This window comes from Colletotrichum graminicola (genome assembly GCF_000149035.1).
Source record: "Colletotrichum graminicola M1.001 genomic scaffold supercont1.7, whole genome shotgun sequence".
Classification (NCBI taxonomy): domain Eukaryota; kingdom Fungi; phylum Ascomycota; class Sordariomycetes; order Glomerellales; family Glomerellaceae; genus Colletotrichum; species Colletotrichum graminicola.
Genome location: NW_007361011.1, coordinates 359,765 through 385,571, shown reverse-complemented (window position 1 = coordinate 385,571; position 25,807 = coordinate 359,765). Strand labels below are relative to the sequence as shown.

General features: G+C 56.9%; 8 protein-coding genes across 8 annotated transcripts; 4 read left to right on the top strand and 4 right to left on the bottom strand.

The window, feature by feature from the left end:
• Positions 1-4,164: 4,164 nt before the first annotated feature.
• Positions 4,165-7,425, top strand: GLRG_01775 (glycosyltransferase family 20; the record flags this gene model as incomplete). The annotated part of the gene is made up of 3 exons (XM_008093109.1): positions 4,165-4,737; positions 4,832-6,776; positions 6,878-7,425. The coding sequence occupies 3 exons, from the start codon at positions 4,165-4,167 to the stop codon at positions 7,423-7,425; spliced, it is 3,066 nt and encodes a 1,021-aa protein (XP_008091300.1).
• Positions 7,426-8,849: 1,424 nt separating this feature from the next.
• On the top strand, positions 8,850-11,657 carry GLRG_01774 (subtilase; the record flags this gene model as incomplete). The annotated part of the gene is made up of 6 exons (XM_008093108.1): positions 8,850-8,984; positions 9,075-10,636; positions 10,713-10,916; positions 10,979-11,066; positions 11,170-11,435; positions 11,531-11,657. 6 exons carry the CDS (start codon positions 8,850-8,852, stop codon positions 11,655-11,657), a joined length of 2,382 nt encoding a protein of 793 aa, XP_008091299.1.
• Positions 11,658-11,964: 307 nt separating this feature from the next.
• GLRG_01773 (uncharacterized protein) lies at positions 11,965-12,511 on the bottom strand (the record flags this gene model as incomplete). Its single annotated transcript, XM_008093107.1, has 2 exons — positions 11,965-12,386; positions 12,478-12,511. 2 exons carry the CDS (start codon positions 12,509-12,511, stop codon positions 11,965-11,967), a joined length of 456 nt encoding a protein of 151 aa, XP_008091298.1.
• A 1,499-nt stretch (positions 12,512-14,010) lies between these two features.
• Positions 14,011-16,194, top strand: GLRG_01772 (ABC transporter; the record flags this gene model as incomplete). Its single annotated transcript, XM_008093106.1, has 2 exons — positions 14,011-16,045; positions 16,109-16,194. 2 exons carry the CDS (start codon positions 14,011-14,013, stop codon positions 16,192-16,194), a joined length of 2,121 nt encoding a protein of 706 aa, XP_008091297.1.
• A 519-nt stretch (positions 16,195-16,713) lies between these two features.
• GLRG_01771 (uncharacterized protein) lies at positions 16,714-17,682 on the bottom strand (the record flags this gene model as incomplete). Its single annotated transcript, XM_008093105.1, has 1 exon — positions 16,714-17,682. The coding sequence occupies one exon, from the start codon at positions 17,680-17,682 to the stop codon at positions 16,714-16,716; it is 969 nt and encodes a 322-aa protein (XP_008091296.1).
• A 2,944-nt stretch (positions 17,683-20,626) lies between these two features.
• GLRG_01770 (uncharacterized protein) lies at positions 20,627-21,355 on the bottom strand (the record flags this gene model as incomplete). The annotated part of the gene is made up of 1 exon (XM_008093104.1): positions 20,627-21,355. The coding sequence occupies one exon, from the start codon at positions 21,353-21,355 to the stop codon at positions 20,627-20,629; it is 729 nt and encodes a 242-aa protein (XP_008091295.1).
• A 1,038-nt stretch (positions 21,356-22,393) lies between these two features.
• Positions 22,394-22,985, top strand: GLRG_01769 (uncharacterized protein; the record flags this gene model as incomplete). The annotated part of the gene is made up of 3 exons (XM_008093103.1): positions 22,394-22,444; positions 22,630-22,749; positions 22,809-22,985. 3 exons carry the CDS (start codon positions 22,394-22,396, stop codon positions 22,983-22,985), a joined length of 348 nt encoding a protein of 115 aa, XP_008091294.1.
• Positions 22,986-23,287: 302 nt separating this feature from the next.
• Positions 23,288-25,186, bottom strand: GLRG_01768 (uncharacterized protein; the record flags this gene model as incomplete). Its single annotated transcript, XM_008093102.1, has 1 exon — positions 23,288-25,186. One exon carries the CDS (start codon positions 25,184-25,186, stop codon positions 23,288-23,290), a length of 1,899 nt encoding a protein of 632 aa, XP_008091293.1.
• Positions 25,187-25,807: the final 621 nt, after the last annotated feature.

Here is a 25,807-nt window from a genome sequence, read left to right as displayed (position 1 = left end):
GCCCATGGGGTTTGGTGGATACGCCGGGCAGAGAAGACGAGCCTAGACTCTGTGGGATGCGGAAGCGGAGGCGCTTGCGCGTGGACTATCAGTCTGTCCTCTGTTCTATGCAACGGGGAAACGCTTAAGGCCGGTCCATACGTGCCGTGCCGTACATGGTAGTGTTCAGACGTCGACAAGAGCCGCTGGCGATCCCCGACCCGGATTCCGATGGAAGCCAATACGAGGCCTCGCCGTGTCCGGCCAGAGATATGGGTGGTGATCATGGCAGGGAGAGTTCAGGTTCGCGTCTTGGCGGCAGACGAGGCACTCCCTCCCCTCCCCGGCTCCCTGGTCGAGCGAAGGATGGCTGGCCAGAAACGAATTGTGCATGCAAAGAGTTCACCGGCGTGGCTGCAGCAGCCGTGGTAGTGGTGATGATGATGACGATGGTGGTGGTGGTGCTTCATCTCATACTCGGGCACCTGCATCGTAGGGACGAAGAGTCAAATCAGGCACGGGCACGTCTCGCTGGCCATCCGCGCTCATTACCCTCCAAGTGAAGATCGGGCTGGAGTGGCTGAATGAGATGGGCTGTGATTGTTCAAACGCTGGTCAACCAACCCCCCCTTGAAGGCTACAACGAGAGATCTAGACGCCCGTTTCCTCTGTAACATGCTCTCTCCCTCCGCCTGTGAGCCTTTTCTGTGCGTAGAGTGAGTGCACTTTGACGTCGCTCGACGGCCCCGTCCAACGTGGACTGACAACGATAGGCCCGGTTCATCGAAGCTTCACAGCACACCACAGCACACCACAGCACAAGACATCGCGCGAGCCAAGTCGCATTGCAGCAGCAGCAGCAGCAGCAGCAGCAAGGTTGTGAGTTAGCACCCCGCGACGGGCGCTCGGTGTTGGTCCCCGCCGCCGCCGCCCAGGGCGTCCAAGTCCGGCCTCACGTCCGCTCACCGTCTTTTCAGCAACGCGAACTTTAACGATAACCCCCCCTGCCGAGGCCGGAGCGACACGCGAGAGTGAGGCAGGCAGACGCCACAGAGGTCTGTTGGCTCACAGAGGGAGAGAGGGAGAGAGCCTCAAAAGGGGGCCACTGGGAAAGAAGAGACCGGGAAGTGCCTTGGAGAAAGGCGAACGCGAGGGAGACGGAAGACTGAAAAAAAGGGGGAAGAGAATTGCCTCGAAATTACGTCAGGTGGGCCGAAACCTTTCCCTCGCAGTTTGAATTATCATGCCCTTTATTTTATCACATAATTGTACGGAGTATCCGTATTTCAGCTGCCAAAACCCGATGATACTCGTTGTTCTGCCTCGCTGCACCCCCCCCCCCCCCCTCTCCCGGCGTCGTTGCCATGCTTTGACCCGGGGACGACGGCGGCGCGGGCTCAGGATGGCTGCCAGCAGTCTCTCAGCAGGGCGGAACACCATCGGACGGGGGCTTCAGTTGGCTGCTTTGCCCTTATCGTCGTGCAAGAGCCGAAGACGGACAAGTGTCGGTCACGACGCCACGCCCTCAGGTCCCTCGCCAGGTGGCATCACCAGTGGTGTTCTGGGACGTTTTAGTGCAAGACCCGTTGCGGCATGTCAGCCGAGGGGGGCGTGTTCGTTAGTTTACGTCGAATGGGCTGCTTTTACGGATTAAGTTACCCTAACTCTGTACTCCCTCCTCCCAGCCTCTGCCCCCATATTCATATGCATATCCCACCCCCACCTGGCCGCCTGAAACAAAGAAACAGAGAGAAAGAGAAGATTTTGATGAGATTGGGCAAAGTAAAGGGCAGGAAGTACGGAGTAATAAAGAAGGGATTTTTTTATCTTTATTTTTATTTTTTAGAGGGGAAGAAAAAGGGGGGGGGGGGGGGGACGGCATGCAAATCCCTCTTGTTTCTCGGGATTCCCAGAGATGGGGTTTGCAGCTTTGCCGTATGTCTGGCCAGTTGCATCACAAAGACATCATAAGGCAACACGGACAGGAGGAACAGACATACTCTGTACACTAAAGAGGAGGGCTCAAACAGGGCACTTCCCATTGACCATGGACCATAGGTAACCCAGCAGGGCTGGCTCGATGGTCTACCTCGGGCCAAGACCAGGAACAGGCGAGTGGAAAAGGTTCGAGAAAGCTCCAGGACGGGGGTGGACATGGGCAACCGACAAGGGGGAATATGGCTCCTCGTATTGGCCAATGTCATTTCGAGAATTCGTCCCGTCGAAACCACCCAGGGGGGGGAGGGGATCGTTCCGAGCTGCCACACCACCTCTCGATTAGCAGCAGCACCCAGCAGCAGCAGGGCATAGACTGCTTTGTATCCGTACAGTAGGTAGTGTCCACTACTCCGTACATACGGAGTAGTAGACACACAAAGGCTAGAGGAGTGTAGGTCCTTGACTTGTAGCGGGCCGAGTGGACATGGCTGCGTCATAAGTACCTCGATGGGCTGAGAGGTGTGACGGGATACACCGAGAATACGACCTCGGGACAGGCCGGATACTTGGGGCCACACACATGGGGAGACGCTGAATACCGGTAGTGTATCCGTAGATGAAGAAGAGGAGGAGGAGGAGGAGGAGGAGGAGGAGGAGAAGGAAGTGAAGGGAATCCAGACAGAAGGGGGGGGGGGGGGCAGGACAGAGCTCCGAGGTTCCAGCATGTTCCCCTCCTTCCCCTTTCTACCCCTCCACCGTCACCTTGGGCACCGAAGCAGCACAGGATTGGGGACATGCACAAGAGCTTGTCATCAACTGGTGCGGCCTATCTCTCTCTCTCTCTCTCTCTCTCTCCCTCTCTCCCCGGTGTTTGCTGCTTGCTGTCATGAAGCATCAAACATCCAGCACACGGAGAGGGAAAACACAACAGGCTCTCCTCCCGGTGTAGCAAAACAAGAAAGCCACCACCAAGGCTGCGAAGCAATCCAAGCCAAGCCTACCAAGCATACATACTACCTAAGCACACCAAGCAATCCAGCAGCGGTCAATCAGCAAGCCCGCGTGGCAGTGCGACGACGGCAGCATTCCGGAGACTCTGGAGATTCTGGAGTCTGGCCTGCGGGGTCGGTACGTACCTGTCTACGTATCCGTACAGTACCTAGGAGCAAACCGTCCTGGCGATCCACAAGTACCTTTTCGCAGGGGCTGCTGCGGGGAGGTACATGCACCAAGCCCCTCCATCCAAGGTGTACGTACCTCGACGTACGTACCACTCCGTACAAGTATCTGTACATGGTACTAGGTAGGTAGCATTGTGAAGCACATTGTACAGACCATTACCAACACAACGCAACGCAACGCAACTCAGTTGTTTCTGGCATTTGATTGTGCCAGGTCTGCCTGTATATAGATACCTGGCTTGGTTTATTTTTTTGTTACCTACCCGCAGGTAGTGTAAAACCACCTGGGTTTGCATGCGATGTGCGTGTGTGCAATGGATGCATCCCAAGACTACCTAGGTATAAGCCCAGTACCCTTATCCTGGGTAGCTACCTAAGTATGTGATGTTACAGTGTGCTCAATGTACTGGATACATGTCATGCGACGAGGGAACAGTGTCTGTCAGTACAAGTGAGTATGTATCTGGTACCTGAGATACTAGTGGGGCCCCCCCCGGCCGGCGCCGTCACTGTGAACTCACCTCACCGTCAAATGTCATCGCGACGGCTTCTCTTTTTTCTTTCTCTCCCCCGGCCTGTCTCCTTTTTCTCAAGTCTGGTTTGGCTCTGGATTCTCTCATATGATCCTCGAGGCCATCTATCCATCTTAATCTTACCCCTTGCTCCCCCCTCTTATTAGCCTCTCCAAGTGGTGCCTGTCTGTTCTGGTCTGTCTACTTGGACCAACCTGCAAGTGTTCCCATCATTTCCCCCAGACATATCACCACCGCCACAGAGACTCTTCATCATCTTTTCTCTCTCGCTCTGTCACTTTTCTTCTTCTTCTCTCACAACACCATAACTCGTCTTTCTCACTCCCGCTCTCATCCTTCTACCACCGCACCTCATTGCATTGCATTGCTGGATTCTCCTTTGATTACGGATACATACACACTCACACGCACTTATCTCCATCTCTCCCCCCCCTCCCCTGTCCTTACGACCGCCGCTAAGCCAAACTCAACGGCGCACATCACCCCGCGAGCCCAGAAAGGGAATAAGGAAGAGAGGAATAACACGAGTCATCATGGAGCAGCAGCAGCACCAACAACAACCCGATCGGCCAGCCGACTTAAGCCGCGAGGTTTCCTCTCCAAACATCCCCATAGACTTCAACCAAGCATCGGTCAATCCTGCACCAGTCAACCCGGCCAACCCCGTCCTCAGAAGCGTCTCCTTGGCCGACGCCGTCACCCCCGGCATCCACCAGCACACCTACGTCTACCGCGACACCTCCCGCTCTCAGTCGCCCAGTTACTTCCCGCCACCCGCCGACGCCCAAAGCTACTTTTCCCTCTCCGACCGCCCCCGCGATTCCCCCCCTCAACCTCCAACCTCCAACCCACAATCTTCTCAATCACAACAACAACAACAACAACAACAACCACCACAAATCTCGACCTCCTCCCAACTCCCCCGCTCGCCTGGTCCCCTCTCCGGCCGCGATATCCTCAAGCGCATGACCCTCGCAGCCATGGGTCGCCGCGAGTCTCTCTCGCAAATCCGCGCCGCCAACCCCGACCTCCACCTGAGCGGCAACATCATCTCGGCCACCTTTAACATTCCCCATTCCCTCAGGTACCGCAAGGGATCCGACTGGGTATGTTTCTCTCCCTCTCCCTCTCTCCCTCTCCCTCTCTCCCTCTCACCCCTTTCCCCCCCCTCTCCGCCTTCTCCATCTAACATATGCCCAGGAACTGAAACCTCGCCGCGGCCAGTCCGCCCTCTTCGACTCCTTCGCCTACCTCTCCTCCGACGAGACCCCGTGGCACCACACCGTCGTCGCCTGGACCGGCGAGATTGACACCCCCAAGGACGTCCTCTCCCCCCCCGGCACTCCGCCCGCCACCACCGTCCACTTCTCCTCCCTCAATACTCTCTCCGCCCCCGTCCCCATCGATGGCGACCCCCGCCTGCCCACCCCGCCCCCGAGCACCGACGGCCTCTGGCTGCCCCGCGAGGACCAGCTCCGCCTCGAGGCCCAGCTCGCTCACTCAAAGACCATCAGGACCGTCCCCGTCTGGCTTTGCGACGATAACGAGCAGCAGGAAGAGGGCATCCTCCTCAAGGACCAGAGCCGCTGGCGCCGCTACGCCGAGCACGACCTCTACACCCTCTTCCACTACAAGCAGCACGAGCCCACCGACGGCCGCAAGGAGCGCCTCCAGTGGGCCGACTACTACCGCATGAACCAAAAGTTCGCCAACCGCATCATCGACCTCTACAAGCCCGGCGACATCGTCATCGTCCACGACTACTACCTCATGCTGCTGCCCAGCATGCTCCGTCAGCGCGTCCCCAACATGAACATCTCCTTCTTCCTCCACTCCCCCTTCCCCAGCTCCGAGTTCCTCCGCTGCCTCCCCCGCCGCAAGGAGGTCCTCGAGGGCGTCCTCGGCTCCAACCTCGTCGGCTTCCAGTCCTACAGCTACTCCCGCCACTTCGCCTCCTGCTGCACCCGCGTCCTCGGCTTCCCCTCGGACAGCGGCGGCGTCGACGCCTACGGCGCCCGCGTCCAGGTCGGCGTCTTCCCCATCGGCATCAACGCCGACAAGTGCGAGATGTACGCCTGGACCGACGCCGTCACCCAAAAGTACGACGCCCTCAAGAAGCTCTACGAGGGCAAGAAGATCATTGTCGGCCGCGACCGCCTCGATTCCGTCCGCGGCGTCGCCCAGAAGCTCCAGGCCTTTGAGCGCTTCCTCGAAATGTACCCCGACTGGCGCGAAAAGGTCGTCCTCATCCAGGTCACCTCCCCCACCAGCATCGAGGAGGAGAAGGACGACGACCCCGAGAGCCGCATCGCCACCCGCGTCAACGAGCTCGTCATGCGCATCAACGGCATGTACGGCAGCCTCGGCTTCTCCCCCGTCCAGCACTACCCCCAGTACCTCAGCCAGGACGAGTACTTTGCCCTGCTGCGCGCCGCCGACATTGGCCTCATCACCTCGGTCCGCGACGGCATGAACACCACCAGCATGGAGTACGTCATCTGCCAGCGCGAGGGCCACGGGCCCCTCATCCTGTCCGAGTTCTCCGGTACCGCCGGCAGCCTCAAGGACGCCATCCACATCAACCCCTGGGACCTCAGCGGCGTCGCCGCCGAGATCAACAACGCCCTCACCATGTCACCCGAGAAGCGCATGGCCATGCAGACGAGCCTCTACAACCACGTCACCACCCGCAACGTCCAGAGCTGGATCGACCACTTCATCCGCAAGCACGTCCACGTCCTCGGCACCCAGAAGACCGCCCACGCCACCCCGCTGCTCGACCGCACCCTCATGCTCAAGACCTACCGCGACGCCGGCAAGCGCCTCTTCATGTTCGACTACGACGGCACCCTGACCCCCATCGTCCGCGAGCCGAGCGCCGCCGTCCCCTCGGAGCGCGTCCTGCAGACCCTCAGGGCCCTCGCCAGCGACGACCGCAACGCCGTCTGGATCATCTCCGGCCGCGACCAGGAGTTCCTCCAGCAGCACCTCGGCCACATCCCCGGCCTCGGCTTCAGCGCCGAGCACGGCAGCTTCATGAAGAACCCCGGCTCCGACGAGTGGGTCAACCTCGCCGACAAGTTCGACATGGGCTGGCAGGCCGAGGTCATGGACGTCTTCCAGTCCTTTACCGACCGCGTTCCAGGTGAGCAGCCCACTCCCCTACCCACCTTATCTCTCCCCCCTCTCAACCTCTCCCTCCCTCTCTAACCACTTATCGTATACAACGACACTAACACAACTCAGGCTCCTTTGTCGAGCGCAAGCGCTGCGCCCTGACGTGGCACTACCGGCTGGCTGACCCCGAGCAGGGTCTGCACATGGCGCGCGAATGCCACAAGGAGCTCCAGGCCACCGTCGCGCAGAAGTGGGACGTCGAGGTCATGGAGGGCAAGGCTAACCTCGAGGTCCGGCCGACCTTCATCAACAAGGGCGAGATCGCCAAGCGGCTCGTCCACACGTACAACTCGGCGTCGGCGTCGGACAAGCAGGCCAGCCGCGTCGAGTTCGTCCTCTGCCTCGGCGACGACTTCACCGACGAGGACATGTTCCGCTCTCTCAACGGCCTGTCCGGCACCGAGCTCGAGAACGACCACGTCTTCACCGTCACCGTCGGCGCCAGCACCAAGGTCACGCTGGCCAGGTGGCACCTGCTCGAGCCTGAAGACGTCGTCGAGTGCGTCGCCCTGCTCGTCGGCGTCGGCCTTGGTGGCGAGTCCCACGAGCACTTTGGCCAGGTCAACCTCGCCGCGCTGAGCACCGTCGAGGGACACATCCCCGAGTCGGAGAAGTGACACCGGATGAAGCGACACAACACGACGCACAGCAAACTGTAATGGAGAGACAGAGAGAGAGCGAGAGAGGTGGGGGGTGGGGGGGGGGGGAGATGAAGTGGAATATCATACAGCCGGGAGTATGGGTAGAAAGGGCGTTGCTTTGTTGTGATTGATTGTCCTTTTTTCTTCTTTTTTCTTTTCTTTCTCCATCATGAAGCCGTTTTTTGTAATTTGTTTCTCCCCCTTCTTTTTTGGTACTCTGACAGAGAACGTCATCGAGTAGCAGGGTAGTTGACACGAGGCATGATGCATGAGCCCAGCATGGAAGCGGGATTGGCCCTAAGAGACGGGCCCCCAGCCTAGGTGCATATAGACTATTCTTGTTGACAATCAAAGATACACTGAAATCGTAACAACAACTACGGATAGTCCCGCGGTTGTGTCGGTGATGCCGTCAAGTCCGCACGCAGAACTTGTTGCCGCCGCCAGCCCTATCTATCTATCCCCTCCCCATCCCCCCTAGCACACATCTTGACAGATGCGGTAATCAATTCACAGGCCACCGGCCGACCGACGGTTGACAGCTCACGGATGGACGCACAGATGCCCCAGAAAGGAAGGTCACATTGCTGATCATCGGATCGACACATCGGCCCCCGACTCCGAATCCGACTCGGGCTGGCGGGGGGAGCGTCATGGCTTTGACAGGCGGTCGGGGCGAGACGAAAGAACTGTCCCGTCTTCAGTGTATCCCCGTAGCATCTCGGCCGATCCCCTCGAAAACCCTCGGAGAATGTCAAGACGAGAGACTCTCCCGGGAGCATCTTGACTGAAAAGCGCGCGCCTTGTTTTAGAGGACCCCCTCTCTCTCTCCTCCCAAAGACTCGAGAGCATATTTGCGCACTTTCGGGACCCCCCGGTCGCGGTGGATCCATGTCTTGGGATTTTGGGAGAGCCCGTGTCGCTCGGCCGTGCTCCGTCACGCATGCCGGACGAGGACCGTCAAGAGACTCTCTACTCGCCTCAGCTTCGGGCTTCTCCGAGTCGTCCCTCTCGTGGGTTCGTCTAGTCTGGTTAGAAAGAAATAATTCGAATCCCCCGATGGGGCGCCGAGCACACACCAACCAGCCTGATCTATCGCTCAACTTGCGGACATTTCCCCCCGTCATCAGCGCTCCGGCCTTGGCTCATTCCGAAATGGGCGGCCCGGACCCAGCATTGCTTTCGACCTACCTCTCCTGGGTTGGATCGTATGCAGGTACAGCCGCCCCCTTGTCCACGAAGGGGGGGGGCAGTAGATTGCAACGGCGGGGGCGACGACTGCTTGTGATGCACCCCAGCTGGTAAATAAAGAGCTTCCTGTCCTCGCCGCTCCCCCCCTTCGCCTCCGGTCGATACCGCAGCTATCGGACTAAGCCTCTGTCACTCGAGCCGGAGTCACGATGCGTTTCGCTCAGCTATTGCCCGCCCTGGCTCTCGTGGCCAGAGGCGCCGCAGCGCAGCAAGACGACGACGAAGCCCCTGGGCCAGCCGACGTCGAGGTCGAAGCCAGGCGCTTCATCATCGAGTTCGCCAGCGTACGTCGCTCAACCGCCGCCCCCGCCCTTACTTCCCCCCGATCCGTGACCTGCCGCCGCTAACACGTTGGAAACCTCCCCCCTCCGCAGGGCGTCCACGCAGAGACCAAGCGCGACAAGCTCTCGTCCGAAGAGGGCATCACGGTGCTCACGACGTTCGAGTCCGCCGTCTTCTCCGGCGCCAGCCTCGAGACGGACAGCCACAACCTCGACACGCTCCGCGGGCTCCCCGACGTCGTGGGCGTCTGGCCCAGCGGCAAGATCAGGCTGCTCGCCCCTGTCAAGCGCCAGACTGGAGTCGAGCCGGACGCCGCCACCGCCGCCGCGCACGCCGTTCACTGGGCCACGGGCGTCGACGAGCTCCACGCCGAGGGAGTCCTCGGCGAGGGCGTCAAGGTCGGCATCGTCGACACCGGCGTGTGGTACCGGCACGCCGCCCTCGGGGGCGGCTTCGGCCCGGGATTCAAGGTCGCCGGAGGTTGGGACCTCGTCGGCGACGACTGGGCGCTCGGCGGGGAGAAGAGGCCCGACGCGGACCCCGCCGACGAGCAGGGCCACGGCACTCACTGCGCGGGAATCCTGGCCGGGGAGGAGACCGGGGAGGCCGGGCCGTCGGGGTGGAAGGGCGTGGCGCCCCGCGCGAGCTTGTACGCGTACAAAGTGTTCGGGCCGGGCGACGGCACCGACGAGGCGACCATCATCGACGCGTTCCTCCGAGCGTACGACGACGGCATGGACGTCATCACGGCCAGCGTCGGCGGTCGGGGCGGGTTCGCCGAGAACGCGTGGGCGGTGGTGGCCAACCGCATCGCCGCGGAGGGCGTCGTCGTCACCGTCGCCGCCGGCAACTCGGGCAGCGGCGGCGCGTACTACGCCAATTCCGGCAGTGCCGGCGAGAACGTCCTCGCCGTCGCGAGCGCCGAGGTCAAGAGGGGCAGCAACGCAACGACGACGACGACGAACACGACCACGACCGCGGGGGACGACGAAGACGGCGCAGTCCGCCGGCCGTCGTACTTCACGAGCTGGGGCGGGCTGTACGACTTGTCGGTGAAGCCGGACATCGCGGCGCCCGGCACGGACGTGTTCAGCACTTGGCCGGGCGGCGACGACAACCAGTTCGCCCTGCTGAGCGGCACGAGCATGGCGACGCCGTACGTCGCGGGCGTGGCGGCGCTGTACATTTCCAAGCACGGCGGGAGGTCGGTGCACGGTAAGGGATTCGCGCGGGACCTCACCATGCGCATCGTCGCTTCCGGAGCGTCGCTGCCGTGGCTGCCGTACGTTGAGGAGGCGGCGGAATCGGCCTTCAGGGCGCCGTCGCAGCAGGTCGGCGGAGGGCTCATCGACGCGAGGAAGGTCGTCGGCTACGACACGGCGCTGGAGCTCCGCCGCTTCGGGCTGAACGACACGGCAAACTTCCGAGCGGGCCAGGAGATGGCGGTGCGGAACACGGGCGCGGACAAGGTGACGTACAGCTTCGCGGTGGAGAGCTGGGCTGGGGTCGAGATGCTCAAGGCGTACGACGCCCGGGACCCGGGGGAGACGCCGAGGATCCGCTACCGTCCCGAGATAGTGCCGTCCAACATCTCGGTCGACGTCGCTCTACCAGACGAGTTTGAGCTCGGGCCGGGGGAGGAGAGGAAGGCGAAGTGAGTTCGTCCCCGAACACCCCCAACGTCAACGATACGCACAAAGGGGGAAGGTGATGCTGACCTTTTTTGATAGATTCGAATTCGAGGTCCCCCAGGGCGTCAACCAGACGGCGCTTCCGGCGTACGGCGGCCGGGTGCTCGTCAAAGGCAGCAACGGGGAGGTCCTCGGCGTGCCGTTCCAGGGGCTGGCGTTCGATCTGAAGGAACAGATGCAAAGCCCGTTCCACGGGACGTATCCGTGGCTAAGGTCTACGGCCGCCTACAGCAACAAAACGACGTAAGCATTCGCTTTTCGCTGAAGGCAGGGGGGAATCTGACGCGGGCTAACCCTCGACGCAGGTTCACGTTCGATCTCAGCAGCGCGGCGCAGGACTTTCCCAAGATATTCATGAAGATCAAGTGGGGGACCAGAGAGGTCAGATGGGATGTAAGTCTCATTCGTCCATGTTTTCTTTTTCCTTTTCTTCTTTGATAAAAAAGAGGATGGGGATGGCATTACAGATCGAACCACGGCTGACGACTGACTGCAGATCTACGAGTCAGCCTTCGAGGAGGGACGTGACTGGGAATACCCGCCGGTCCCCGGCCGACGGGGCTACATCGGCTCGGCGACGTCCTGGACGGGCTCCGGCAGCTCCTCGAGCTTCAACCCAGCACGCCACAACGCGAGCGACGTGTTCGCGATGCCCGAGAGGGACGTCGCGAGGAACGCCCTGACGACGGGCGGCTTCACGACGACTTACTGGTGGTTCGGGCGGCTCGCCGACGGCAACGTAATCGGGCCGGGGAACTATACGTGAGTTGACCCTTGGAGATGCTGGGCGAAGAGGCCGCGTTGCATGAGTGCTTTGCGGTTGAGCTGGGATCCGAGCTAACTTTGGGCACCAACAGAATGAGATTCGCGGTGTTGATTCCGTTCGCCGACCCTCGGGACGCGAACAGTTGGAAGGGGTTGACTACACAGTTCACCGTCTTGCCGAAGCCTGGAAACGAGACTGTCGCGATGAGGTGGGGATGAATAGAAGGGTTTTGTGTATTGAGCGCTATTATCGCGGACTGAAGGCAAATCGTCGATCAAACTGCTCGTCTGCTAGAAAGGGCAAAGTTCCATGTTCCTTGGAAATAAGTCCAAAAGCTGCGCATATCTGCAAGACCCGGCCCATGACCTCATTCCGAGTGTAATACCGTTGTTATCCCAATAGAATTCCAAGTGTAATACCGTTGTTATCCAAACAGAATCCCAAGTGTAAGTCCAACCATAATCCAACTATTCCGGCCATAGCATCCATCATCTTCTGGTATCAGCTCGTTTCACGCATTAACGGTTACTGCAGGACGATGGCACCGATGCCAAGTAGCTCGATCATGCTGTCGCTACTGAAGTCGGGGTACTTCAAGCAGAGCGTCTTGAATTCTGACATCTTCAAAATCTGCTTGCAGAGAAGTCGGCTCCCAAAAGTGAGTTTTAGAAAGGTGACCCTGAGGCTTTTGCTGCGTTTCGTCTTTGATAATGTGCCGTAGACGAGACGGCAGGCGGCAACCCAGTCTTCGAGGTCGACAGAACGGACTTCTTGGCGAGGAGAACGGGTGGTCGGGTGACGGGTGATCGAAGGGAGGATGTCGTTGAAAATAAATTCATTGACGTCGATCAAAAGCTCACCAATGACAAAGTAATTACCCAAGACCAACAACTGCATCGCGGTCTGCAAGCGTTTGCCTTCACTTATGATGCGCGCGAACTTGACATCTGGTAGTTTTACATTGTTGGTTAACACGTAAACGACAAGCGTTAGAGGAGTGTCCAGAATATAACTGGCTTGATAAGGATGACGACTTACTGCCAGCATAGATGTAGGATATGACCAGTTCCATCTGGTCAGCATTGAAGTCCTCAATCACAAATTTGTTGTTCTTCGAGTCCTTTTAGGCACCATGTCAACTCTTCGGATTGAAGCAGTGGCTGACAAGTGTACATACCGACGAGTCATTAGGGAGACATCCCTTGAAATAGTCGGATCGCGAGCACAAAATGAGTTTGTGCAGCTTCCAGGTCCTGCCATCGCAGACGACCTCGCAGTCGGCCAAATAGCCGCTTTTGATGAGTCTGACAGTTTTTTAGAATCTTGTACAAAGTAATTATAGTGGAAGAATCTGTGATGAACGTGTGAACTGACTCCTGGTCGTTGCTGCCGAAGCTGCTCATGTAAGATTGAGAATATTCCATTGGAATAGTTGACGATTCCATTCGAGTGCTTCTTGGGTGTATAAAATCTGTCGATTAGCGAGGATAGCTTAGCTGCAATGGCCTGTTTCTGCCGGAATAACGAGTGGAAGAAGTGAGGTGTGGTTGATTAAAGTTTTGTGTGATCGGTCCAGAGACTTGGCAGTTGAAGAAGAATCGTTCCTTCTCGAGTACAAGAGAGACGACCGATCTTTCCTGCCGCATGAGAAGATTGAAAGAAGAAAGAGCCCAATGGTTTAGGTTGTAGGAGGCAGGTACGAATGTGGGCCGTTTGGAAGGTGCAGGAGATGGTAACTTCTGAATCTCACTTCATCGCCTGCTTCACTTCATACTTTACCTCATGCTTCCTCATACTTCCTCTCACTTCAATTAAGCCATGATTCAAAAATGGTGTATCTTCACTTTCATAAGACCAGTTAATTGAAGACGCCTTCCAACAAGAGGCGGAGACTTTTCTTGGTCGAAGCTGTTGTTGGCAGGCCTGTGTTCTCACTTAGTTGAGCCAAGCAGCGAGGGAGATATTACATCTGGTTAAGAATCCATGGATAGAAGTATGAGATGAACATATTGCACATGAGCTCCAACCCCGGAAGTAGAGTTCTCCAGTTGCTGCTCTTCAACTTGACACAATGGTGCTTCCTGCTGTCCCGAAATGCCTATCTCGGTGTATCGGTGAGTTTCGGTGAGAAGCATGCACATCCCTGACGGCCCTCGGTGTTTAGAAGTGGACCCGCATGTGTGGAGACCAATCGGGGGGCTCTCAAGGTGCCTAAGGCGCCGGCGATTGCATCATTCCGAAAGACTAAGCCGAGCCCTCGGGTTGCGACATTCCCGCCTTCAAGTGCACCATCGCCGCCGAGTCCTCATTATTATCCCCGATCATTGTCCAGTTTTCTCTTCTCTCCATCCCGTGGCCGTACTCGGTCTATTGTCTGCCCTCTCAACAAGTCGCTCTCTCAATTGTGGTAGGTTGCTCCCTCTTATAATATAACCCCTCCAAACATTCCCGGAACCCTCTCAAGCCGGCATCTCGGCTGGAAATGTCACTCGCCGTCGCTGACCGACCCTCGCGCGCAGATTACACAAGGAAAAGGAAAATGATCGAGTTGCGGCGCAGGGCACGACAACGATGATAATCCGAGCCGTAACCAAGGCTCCCTTGGCCTGCCCCCGAGGCATCGCACACATACACTTCTGCCGTCCGCCGTGGCTCCCCCAGAGCCCGCGGGCACCGATCCGCGTCTTCCAGACGAGCGCACCCTCGAGACGCGAAATCCCGACGACGAACCACGCCACGACGAAACCCGGCGATGGAGGAAACAAGACCCCGGCCAAGGCCAAGAAGCCTGCCGCCGCCGCCGCCGACCCTCTGGCCTTGCCTGAGAAGAGCGCGAAGGAACAGCGCAAGGCCGACTGGGCAATCATGAAGGAGATGTCACGGTACCTGTGGCCCAAGGACAGCATCAGCACAAAAGTCCGCGTCGCCCTGGCCGTCTCCCTGCTCATCGGCGCAAAGGTCCTCAACGTCCAGGTCCCCTTCTACTTCAAGAGCATCGTCGACTCCATGAACATCGACTTCGCCGCCACCGGCGGCACCGCCGCCACCATAGCCGGGAGCATGGTCCTGGCCTACGGTGCCACCAGGATAGGCGCTACCGTCTTCCAGGAGCTGCGCAATGCCGTCTTCGCCTCCGTCGCCCAGAAGGCCATCCGCAGGGTCGCCTGCAACGTCTTTGACCACCTGCTGCGCCTCGACCTCAGCTTCCACCTGTCCAAGCAGACGGGCGGCCTGACGAGGGCCATCGACCGCGGCACCAAGGGCATCAGCTTCCTGCTGACGAGCATGGTCTTCCACATCCTCCCGACCGCCCTGGAAATATCAATGGTCTGCGGCATCCTGACCTGGCAGTACGGCGCAAAGTTCGCCGCCATCACCATCCTCACCATGGTCGGCTACACGGCCTTCACCATCTGGACGACGGCCTGGCGGACCAAGTTTAGGAGACAGACCAACGCCGCCGACAACAAGGCTTCGACCGTCGCCGTCGACTCGCTCATCAACTACGAGGCCGTCAAGTACTTCAATAACGAGAAGTTCGAGGTTTCGAGGTACGACAAGGCCCTGCAGGCCTACGAGAAGAGCTCCATCAAGGTCGCCACCTCCTTGGCCTTCCTCAACAGCGGCCAGAACATCATCTTCTCCTCCGCCCTGACCGCCATGATGTACCTGGCCGCCGACGGCGTCGCCCACGGCACGCTGACCGTCGGCGACCTGGTCATGGTCAACCAGCTGGTCTTCCAGCTGTCCGTCCCCCTCAACTTCCTCGGCTCCGTCTACCGCGAGTTGCGCCAGTCTCTGCTGGACATGGAGACACTCTTCAACCTGCAAAAGGTCAACGTCTCCGTCAAGGACGCGCCTGACGCCAAGCCCCTGGCCCTGTCCAAGGGCGGCGAGATCAGGTTCGAGGACGTGACCTTTGGTTACCATCCCGACCGCCCCATCCTGCGCAACCTCTCCCTCACCATCCCCGCCGGCAAGAAGGTTGCCGTCGTCGGCCCCAGCGGCTGCGGCAAGTCGACCCTCCTCCGCCTCCTCTTCCGCTTCTACGATGCCCAGACCGGCCGCATCTTCATCGACGACCAGGACGTCCGTCAGGTCCAGCTCGACTCCCTGCGTCGGGCCATCGGCGTCGTCCCCCAGGACACCCCCCTCTTCAACGACACCATTGAGCACAACATTCGATACGGCGACATGTCTGCGCCCCGGGAGCGCGTCATCGCCGCCGCCCAGCGCGCTCGCATCCACGAAATCATCGAGCGGCTCCCCGACGGGTACCAGACCAAAGTCGGAGAGCGTGGCATGATGATCTCTGGCGGCGAGAAGCAGCGTTTGGCTGTGAGCAGGTTGCTTCTCAAGGACCCACCCTTGCTCTTCTTCGATGAGGCCACCAGCGCCCTTGATACCCACACCGAGCAGGCCCTCATGCTCAACATCAACAGCATCTTGCGCGAGAAGTCGCGCACCAGCGTATTCGTGGCCCATAGGCTGCGCACCATCTTCGACGCTGATCTCATCATCGTGCTCAAGGAGGGTAACGTGGCTGAGATGGGTACCCACAGGGAGCTCATTGACCGTGGCGGCTTGTATGCCGAGCTCTGGAGCGGTAGGTCATCGTCGTTACCTGGACTTTTTTTTTTGCAACTCTTGACTGACATTCCAAATCCAGCCCAGGAGACCCTGTTCGATTCTGACGGCCAGGAGCGAGACCAACAGGAAGAAGGAGATGATGCTACGAGAAAACCCCCGGCGTAGTGCATTGTGGGCAAGACAACCCATCCGAACCTAGAGTCATTTTTTTTAAGTCCGAAGTAGTTACGGACGAAACAGACTGTCGTCGGTCTTTGCTCTGGACTTTCTTCTAGAAAGAAACGACACCTTGTTCTTCCAACCAGCAGGGCTCGACCTCTCATAGTGCGCCGGCAGCCCCGAGTCCTTGTGTCCCGTCGCCGTCGTCCATGTCAGCTGTTCCTTGCCTCGAGACCCGTGGAGCGTCGCGCTTCTGTTAGTCGGCTTGAAAGCCTTGGATACCCATGCAAGAACCATGTCCCATTTGTACCCGTAGAGGAATGCCAGCCCCAGCACGCCAAAAGTCACGGGCAACGCCGAGATCCAAAAGGCCCTTTGGTCGCGACTTGTATCCCTGATGTCGGTCGTGTTCATCCCGAAGAAACTCGTGACGAACGAGCTGGTCCAACGGATCCCAGGTAATTAGTCCTCTCAACCGTAAAAAAGGAAATCAAGAAATCAGCAAGAGAGTAGGGGGAAGGGACCTTACAGTGGCAGAAAGAAAAGGGTGACAATGGTGAAGACGCGAATCGCCTTGCCGTGCCCTTCGTCGAGTATCTCGATCCTTTGTTTTGTCTCGTCCCGCAGCGTCCTCGCCTTCCGTTGCAGGATCGCCAGTGCCTTGTCCCGCTCGGCGAGCCTCCGTTGCTGTCTACGTATGCACTTGTTTTCGAGGTCAAACGACGCTTTGCGATCTTTGTAGTACAGCCGGTCTGTCGAGCGCGACCTGAACGAAAGGGGCGAGAGGAGCCTCTGGTACGACCTCAGCAAGTGCTGCTGGGAAGCGACGACAACCCGCAGGGCTTCCAGCTCCTCTTCCAGCGCATGGATCGCAACAAAGGCCCCCCTTGTGGGTTTCCTGCTTGTGTTGAACCATAGCCGGGAGGTGTGGTTGCGATAGTGGGCGACCAGGTCTAATTTTCTTCTCTCGGTACCCGGCACGGGGACGTTGTTCTGTAGGCTACTTATCAAGCATGCCGCCAGGAACTCGGGCCCGATGGGAGCGATGATGATTCTCTCAGAGTCTCTCTTCGTGGTGCCCAGCATGATTATGTCTTCCCTGGCCCGGACAAGATGCTCGCGAACGCGTCTTGACGTCGACTCACAAGCTTCCTTTAGACGGCTCAACCTGCGCTCGGCGTTGCGGCTGTACGAGGAGCCGGACTTGGCCGCAAACCTGTTCATCCACGAAAGTTCTTTGGCCTTGAGAACAAACAGGCCGAGTATCCCCTCAAACGCGTTGACCAGGCTGCTCGGTAGATGGGGTCTGCAGTTATAGGCGTTGATCGGGTCGGTTGAGGCGGAAACGCTGGAAACGAGCTTGTGCAGCTCCTCTGTTTGGTCGATAATGGCTTGGACTTCTCTGCAGAATACCTCCGCGCTAGAAACGATCTCGCGCTGTATGTCATCCGGTCGGGTAGTTGGCGTTGCCATCCCATTCGCCCGACACAGCATGACGACACAAGGATCGTCAAATGGCCTGCCTCGTTTCGCCGACTTTGAGCACAGTGTATAAGTGTGGTTGTCGTGCCAGTGATCCAGTGCGTCTTCCGCGCACTCATACACCTTGCCCTGCTGACAGTCACGACAATCCGGGGACAAGCCATTCCCTGGCGGCGGCGGCTGGACCACAGACCAAGATCCCTTTTCTGTCACATCTCGCACGTCAAACGACCATCTAACTTGCTGCGAGATAATCGAGTCAGCAACTCACTCTGTGGCGGAGGGCGAAGAGCGTATAAAAAACAATCTTACTCTTAATATCATATCCACCGTTCCCCAAAACCGCTCGCACATCGTGTGAGTAGCGAAGCCCCCGTCTCTCGGAAGGAATGCCCCAAAAACGTCACGAGAAACGTCAAGAACTCTTCGCAAAAGAAACTCGCCCAGGTTTTTCGAATAACCGCTGCGAGTAATACTGCTAGCGTCGTCTGGCACAGCTTCCATAGCCGAGTTGGGGTTAAGGCGATGGAAAGACCCGCCATCACCATCAAGCACGCCGTCTGCAGTGTCGACATCGGTGGAACCCAACAAAGTGGATTCGCGAGGCGGAACCCTTCTAGAGGCATCCTTGGCGTCAGGACTCTCTGCTGGGCGTTGAACCCGCTGAAGAGACTCGGAATCCGCTATTGCTGTTGCGTTGGTATCAAGGGGGCCGGCGGCTATGGAGTTGGCCATTGATCCCCCGACCTCGTGTGCCGCCTCGGATTGTCCAGAAAAGGAGGACATTGTTTTCGTAAGACACCGGAACCTCTCCAAAAGCTGGGCTTGGGTACATTCAAAAGATGCTCTATACCATTTGCCAGCTTTGTCCGACTCGAGGCCGGCGTTGAGATTGCTCAAGAGCTGGAACAGTGTCCTGTCGATCTCGGCTCTTGATCTTTTATCATCTTTCCACGTCAGCCGCCATGCTAGAAATGGAACGAAATCCATCTTTGGCGTGTTGAGCGGTGGGGGTTCCGTTTCAAAACCACTGCTGAGAAACGCGTCTAGCATTGGTACAGGACCCGGGTTACGGTATGGTGAATCCCTGGGTAACGTCGATCCGGGAGTCTCGTGAAGATCGAATGAGCTTGATGGTGGTTCTGGATCGAGGGGCGACCCGCTAGGATAAGTGAATGTCGACGCTCTCGAAGGATTCCAACTTCTATCAGCGGATCGTTGTCTTGATGAAGGTAGCGTTGTTGGGCCGCTATCGCGGCTGTCAGCCGATCGAGCCGTTTCTCGACGTCGAAAGATGAATCGCATATCAGGCACACCACCTGGATAAGCCGTTTCTGACCCCAAGTTGGGCTTTTCATTCTGTGGTATTACTGGTTAGTAAAGAGCAGAACCTCCAAGCTAAGCTCCCGAATACCTTGGTAATCTTCCCACGTCTAAACTCCGTATGCCGGTCCATGTCGAAAAGTTCTGGCACATAGTTATAGTCGCTTGATTGAGGAGAGCGAATCATATGTGAATCTCTCCTTCTGAAGCTTGTCTCCGAAGCAGACGAGGTCAAATCCACGATTCCGTCGATCGACGAGCCTTCGGAATTGGCTTCATTGACGTGTGCCCAGAAAGACATGGACAATGTCTCAACATCCATATCGGACCCTTCATCCTCGGCACTGTCTATTGAATGTGACGATTGAGAGCCAGCGTCATACGCTCCTATGCTAGGGTGTACAACCACTTCCATGTTTTTGTGACTGGTGCTTGCAATCTCGGAGCGAAAGGAACTGCGGAACTGTTAGCCAAACTGATAACTTGAGATACAGCCAACCCTTACCTTGGACGAGAGTATCTTCCAAGACTGCTGCGGCTGCCCGCCGTAAGCCTTGCAGACAACGCGCGGAAATCCTCGTTAGGTGACCTATGGCCTGCGTGCCTCGGTCGAAGGCAGAACACGTATTCCTCGATGGAGCCTTCTACAAGTAGCCTTAGCCAAGTATCTGCTGTTATCAAGACACCCGAATCATCCATCAAATCATAGGTCGCCGCATTTGACCGTCCCTTACTCACAAGGGAGACAGCATGTCTTAAAAAGTCCTGAATGGCAAGTTTAGCGTGTGCGATCTTGAGTAGAATGGTAGGTGGGAGGGCTTAATTATCACTTACGACGTATTTACAGTCTGTTTTGATGACAATGTTGTACCGGAAGGTATCCTTTTCATCAATGAGTCTGATGGTGTAAACTCCTGTCTCTGAATCTATTCCGTCGATTGTAATCAGGTCGTTCCGCACCTCTTCCGAGGAAAGCTCGGAGCTAGTAATGATCAAATCTACTCTTGTATTTAGATACCTCTCGCGGAAAACTCGGGATTCAGAAATTCGTGCATCACCGCTTACCCGTACCAACGACTAAAGACCAAAGTTGAGGCACTTGCAGTGTCGTGGAGTTTTGACTTTCACCTTGAATAATACGCGAAATTTCATGGCTTCCGTTTTCGTAGCCGTAGAGAACCTCCGAAAGACTCCTCGTACAATGGTTTCCGTTATATTCTTTTCGGGGTGCCCTTTCGGCGAGAATAAGGTGTGGCGCGGACAAGAACACTACAGGCTCTGTGTCGGATATTGCATCGCCCGGATAACTTCCAAGGGATCTGTTGTATCTCCCAATGTATTGAATGGTTGACCCGGGTTCAATGTACAACCCAGTCTCCGATGGCCTTGTGCACCGGGCTGCGACCTCCTTGAGAACCGTCAGGGCAACCAATTTCAAGGGATGTGATATATAAGGGCAGTCTGCCACAAGATCCTTTGTTGCTATAGGATTAGCCAAAAGCATAAGTAAGTGTAGTTGGGAGAGGCATTGTCCGGTTTACCTCGAGGGTCAAAAGGTTCAGGGACCGAGCTTGTACGTGACTGCATTTGGATTTAACATCGATCAACCCATTTCCGTAACACAATGTCGCACTTACAGCCATCTCATGCGCACCAAGGACGGAGCACTCAGCCCGTTTCCGGGATCGTTAGGGCATACAAGCGTGACCCTCTGGTTTCCTGCTCGGTCCATGTAAAACTCTGCTGCATGGACCGAGTAAAGATGCGTGGTGCCGTTGATGAGTTCTGACTTCTCCTGATTCCAAGACGGGAACCGACCCGCCGTGAGGTCAAAAGCGTTTTCTCCAAACGCTTTCGTAGTGTTGAGACTAAGAACTCCGGAGTGGGCGATCGGTCCTTCGTGCTCATCATGGCCTATATCGCCAAACGCCGAGTCCAGGTCGTCATCCGATGCCTCATCATGGGCCGAATATTGTAAGGAGCCTTCCTCGGCGGGTAGTTCCACGTTGACCCAATCGAAGCCTCGGTCTCTGGGATAATCTATCGGCTTTCCACTGCTGTGGTCCTCGATTTCGGCGTCCGACCTGCGGTATTCTTCGCTCAACTTCAGAACTTCGTCAATGAGGCGCTCGTCAAGTGCTACAAGCAAGACAACTGTAGTGCCTTCCTCGACGAACGGATAACCCAGATCGATCAAGGCTCGTTTCGAGACCAATTTCGCAGGAATGCGCGTCTTTCCATTTTTGGGGTAAGACTCCCGATGGAAGGAGGCGATGCTGGACCTCGAAGAGTTTGACGATGAACCGGACCAATCCTCGTCGCCGCCTTCTTCAAAACGGATTTGTTTGCGTTTTCTCGGCATACTGGGCGCTCTACAAGTACCAACAACAGGCCTGTTCTGTTATATGCCGAATCAGAAAGAGCAACTGGCTCTGCCGATTTGAGGGATTGGTCTGCAGCGCCACTAGATCGGATCAGTCTACTGACTTGTCATCATGGAGGCCTACCATTTCTCCCAGATTCCTATCATGTTTGGCAACGCTTGAGGCCAGGTGAGGGGTTGTGGTCCAATATGTAGGCAGAAGTTGTCAACGCTCCTTTCAGCCTATCGGAGTTATCTCTCTTTGGGCAATCAACCCCTGCAAGCAAGGGGTTGATGCAGGATGATGCAGCTGACATTGGGTGCTTTGAGACGCGCAGCAACTAGTCCACGGTGGGCTTAGTGATTACATACCTAAGTGAAAGACCAGGGTTGCAACAAGGCTAGATCCCGAATGGTTGCCATTGCAACAAGGCACAATAGCTTTACGATCGAAGGTCGACCCTTATTGACTCCATACTAACTCAGCAAATAACAACTCCGGAGCGGAGTTTCGGATATTCAACTGTTCGTTGAAAGTAAACCTAATTGTGTGCTGTTTCTCTAAGCAACGGATCGGCTTGTGCAGTGGGAGCACATAATGTAGCCGACTGCCCAATCATAAAATGTTCCAAATGAATCCAATCCTGGAACTTGATTTCCCTGGACAACAGTTTCGCAACAACTCCAGAGCATATGTGACTCTTACCGACAATAAGATATATGTATGGCCTTCCTTAGATACACGATACTAAGCTGGTTATGAAACCACCATATCAGGCATTATGAGCCCTAGTTGCGAGAGACTATTTGGTTTAGTGTCGTAACTATGTGGATACAAACGTCAGGAAGACAGAAGCAAATTAGTCGTCGGGTGATGATATTGTACATGCCGAGATAGTTTCAGACGGTCCATGTACCCTTTAGCCGCCACTATGTGATAACTACCTCGCTGTACCTCACCCTAGCATATCGCCAAGATACGTATGTACACTCGGTCGGGTTCAGTCATAATATTTTTGCGACTACCAATTGAAGACCATGCATTCAAGAGACGCTGCGTTTGCCAACAGCCCTTCAGTCTTTGCAACGGTATTTGACGGTACCCTACTGCCGCGTAGCCTTTGTTTTGAGTATCGTCTGCTTTTGCATTGACTCCAACATAAGAAGATAAGCCACCAAGCCTGCCTGGGTTGACTTCCTTTCGAACCACGTATCGATATATTACCGATAATGGCAGGTTTCTCGAAAGCGAGACTGAAGTGCTGACAAAGAAGAGCATTGTCAAGTTCAAGTACCGCACCGACACCGTCTATCTGGCCACTGGGCCCGACAATGTTCAAGAGCGCTTCCACAACAGTTTCAACAATAGCCTCATTCCCGGCAAGTTCATTCTAGTAAACAGTCAAGTGCAGGGCATGACTGAAGATAATGTGACGAAGCTGTGCAATGACAGGTCGGGGCGGCTGGGAACCCTAGCTCCGGGATGGAAGGTGTGCCTGTGTATCGCCACTATTGGGCCCGGTTGCACCACATCTTGCACGAGATTCCGCTCCGTCCCGAAGCAACAGACTGCCTGGCGCAGTTCTTTATTACCTGTTGGAGAGGAGCTCGAACAGTAACCATTGGATAGGCGTGAGACAATGCTGTTGTTCGAGTACTTCCGATCGGGATATGGAAGTGAGATGGGTAGAGCTCCGGTAAAGAAATAACACCGAATAGTACTAGTCACAGATTAAAGCTAATTTTATCATCATGGCCAGATGAGCTTGGGTTGGAACTCCTACACCTCGCGCATGCTTTTACTTTATTATCAATAGTTTAAAAAATCCAGATCATACGACAAGATATCATATCATTATGGTTCATGATAATTATGGCTAACTATGAAAACACAATGTGGTATACAACAGTTGATCTTTGATAGATCATACTTCAACCCATGCGGTAAACCGCATCCTTCTTGAAGTACCTGCTAATATCGTTGTCCTCGCCGCAGCGGGTGCAGGTATGGACAACCTTGGCTCCTTCGTGCCCTGGGCCATAGTGGTCAGGACCCATACTGCTGGATCCCAGGCCGGTGGTGCCCGAGATATGGGAATTGTGCGTACCTTGGTTGTATGGGGGTGATCCGTCGCGCCCCCCATAGTGCCCACCCTTGCCGCCGGAGACGTTGCTTTGGACGCCCGTTGTGGTGGGAGACTGGTTATAGGGGTCGAGCATACTGGTTCTGGGCACGCCAGGCTCGTTACCGGTGAGGCTAGAGCGGGAGTGGTCGTTGACACCGCCGACACTACCAGCGCCACTGCCAACGCCGCCGTGGCTGTTGGAAACACCGTGGGAAGCGGTGTTGTGGCCGAGGCCAGAGTCCAGGCCGCCGGCGCGGGTGTTGCCCGAGCCGTAGCCCGACTCGTGCATGTCGTCCCGGTGATGCTTGTGGGCAGCCTGACCAGCAGCCATGGCGGCACCAGCTCCGACACCAGCACCAATGCCAGCGCCAGCGGCACCATGGCCAGTACGCTCGCGGCCCATGTCCCTGTCCCTCATGCGAGTGTCATAAGGGTCGCTCGAGTTGCCGCCGGCGAGGGCTGCCTGCGGATTGTGAGCAGCTCCGTGAACGCCGCTGTAGGGATCATTACCGGCACCGCCAATGCCGGCATTGCCGCCCTGATGGGGGTGGGTGAAGTCACGTCCCTCCATGGAACGGTCAACGCTGGAAGCAGGATCGTGGTGGTGAGTGTCGGCAGCGTTGTAGGTTCCCCCGCCAACGGCCTGGGGACCTCCCCGGCCAATACTGGGCTCGTTGGGACGCAGAGGCAGGTCCTTGTTAAGGGTACCGGTATGCCCCTGGGTGCTGTGAGTACCGGTGCGACCATCGCGACCTATATCGCCCCAGTATGGGTCCTGGGTGTTGCGGAGGTTCTCGCCGGGGTACGGTCTGTTGTGGCCAGGGCCATTGCCGAATTCAACACCGGAATTGACGGGACGGTGGCTGCCGGTCAGCCCAGCACCAGGAGCTCCGCGGTGATCGCGGTCGGAGTCAACGCGAGGGTCGATCTTGTTGGCCGCACGTCCGCCGTGGGGGCCGTGGACACCATCGGGGTCGTCGTAACCCGTGGTGTGGTTTCCGGTGAGAGCGCCGGTCGCCCCGCCGTGGGTGTTGCTGCTCAAGCCTCCGGCGTGACCGGAGCCAGTGCTAGTGCCGTAGGTGTTGTTTCCGGTCAGACCGGAGTTGGGAGCACCGCGGTGGTCGCGATCAGAATCGACACGGGGGTCGATCTTGTTGGCCGCACGTCCAGCATGGGGGCCGTGGATACCATCGGGGTCGTCGTAGCCCGTAGTGGTGTTGCTCGAATAGGGATTGTTGCTGCCGGTTACACCAGAACCGGTGGTTGTGCCATGAGCGCCGTGAGTGGTGTTGTTGCCGGTCAAACCGGAGCCGGAAGTGTGGCCATGGGCGTTGTTGCTGCCAGACAAGCCAGAACCAGGAGCGCCGCGGTGGTCACGGTCCGAGTCTACACGAGGGTCCGCCTTGTTCAAGGTCTTCTTGCCATGAGGGCCGTGGACACCATCGGGATCATCATACCCTGTTGTAGTGTTACCGGCGGTGTGGGAACCGCTGTGCGGACCGGTGTGCGTGCTGGTGGTACCACCCGAGTAACCACCGGTCGTGTGACTGCCGGTGTGGGCGCCCGTGGTACTCGTGGTGCCTGGAGTGTTGTGCTTGGTGTTTGACGTGGTTGCGGAATCCGAAGGGAATGCTCCTGGGGGCTGCTGGCTTCCCTGTGAGTCGTCGCTGTGGAGTGCGTTCTTGATCTTTGAGCCCAAACCCATGATGACTGATTCTTAATGTGCTTGATGTCGAGTTGAAATAGTTGGTATTAAACAGTGTTGGTGCTATGCGTATGTTGGGGTATCAAAAAACAATTCTTGGTATTCGGTGTTGATTGTAGATTGTCTTGTTGACTTGAAACATACCCTCCTAAGACGAGGAATTCCGAGCATCATATACTTCTTGTCATGAACGTGTTACGTCCATTGTCATCCGAATTTCAATGTGATGTCACAGTTTCAAAACTGGTCCAGGCCGAGAGTTGTTTCGGCAGCACCAGTTAGACAACATCAGTGGCCAATGTATGAAGTCCGAGATTGTGCTAGCATGAGCTCATGTGGGGTGCCGGATGGTGGGCAATCAACTCCCAAGACTCAGCTTCGGGTCGAGAAGCACCGTCATGACGGCGAGGGAGGGATTCATGACGTGAATTGCGGGGATATGTGTGATCAAGCAACATCTGCTCCCGCAGTAGCAGCTTGTCTCCGGTCTGTGGCGCGCCGGCACACGGATCCGATGACGGACGCCCTGGAAAACAGGGAAACGGCCTCTCTCCACCGGCAGAATGGTGCCGTCCATTGGCAGTCGTCATTCGAGAGGGGCGCCACGAGAACACCCGCCAC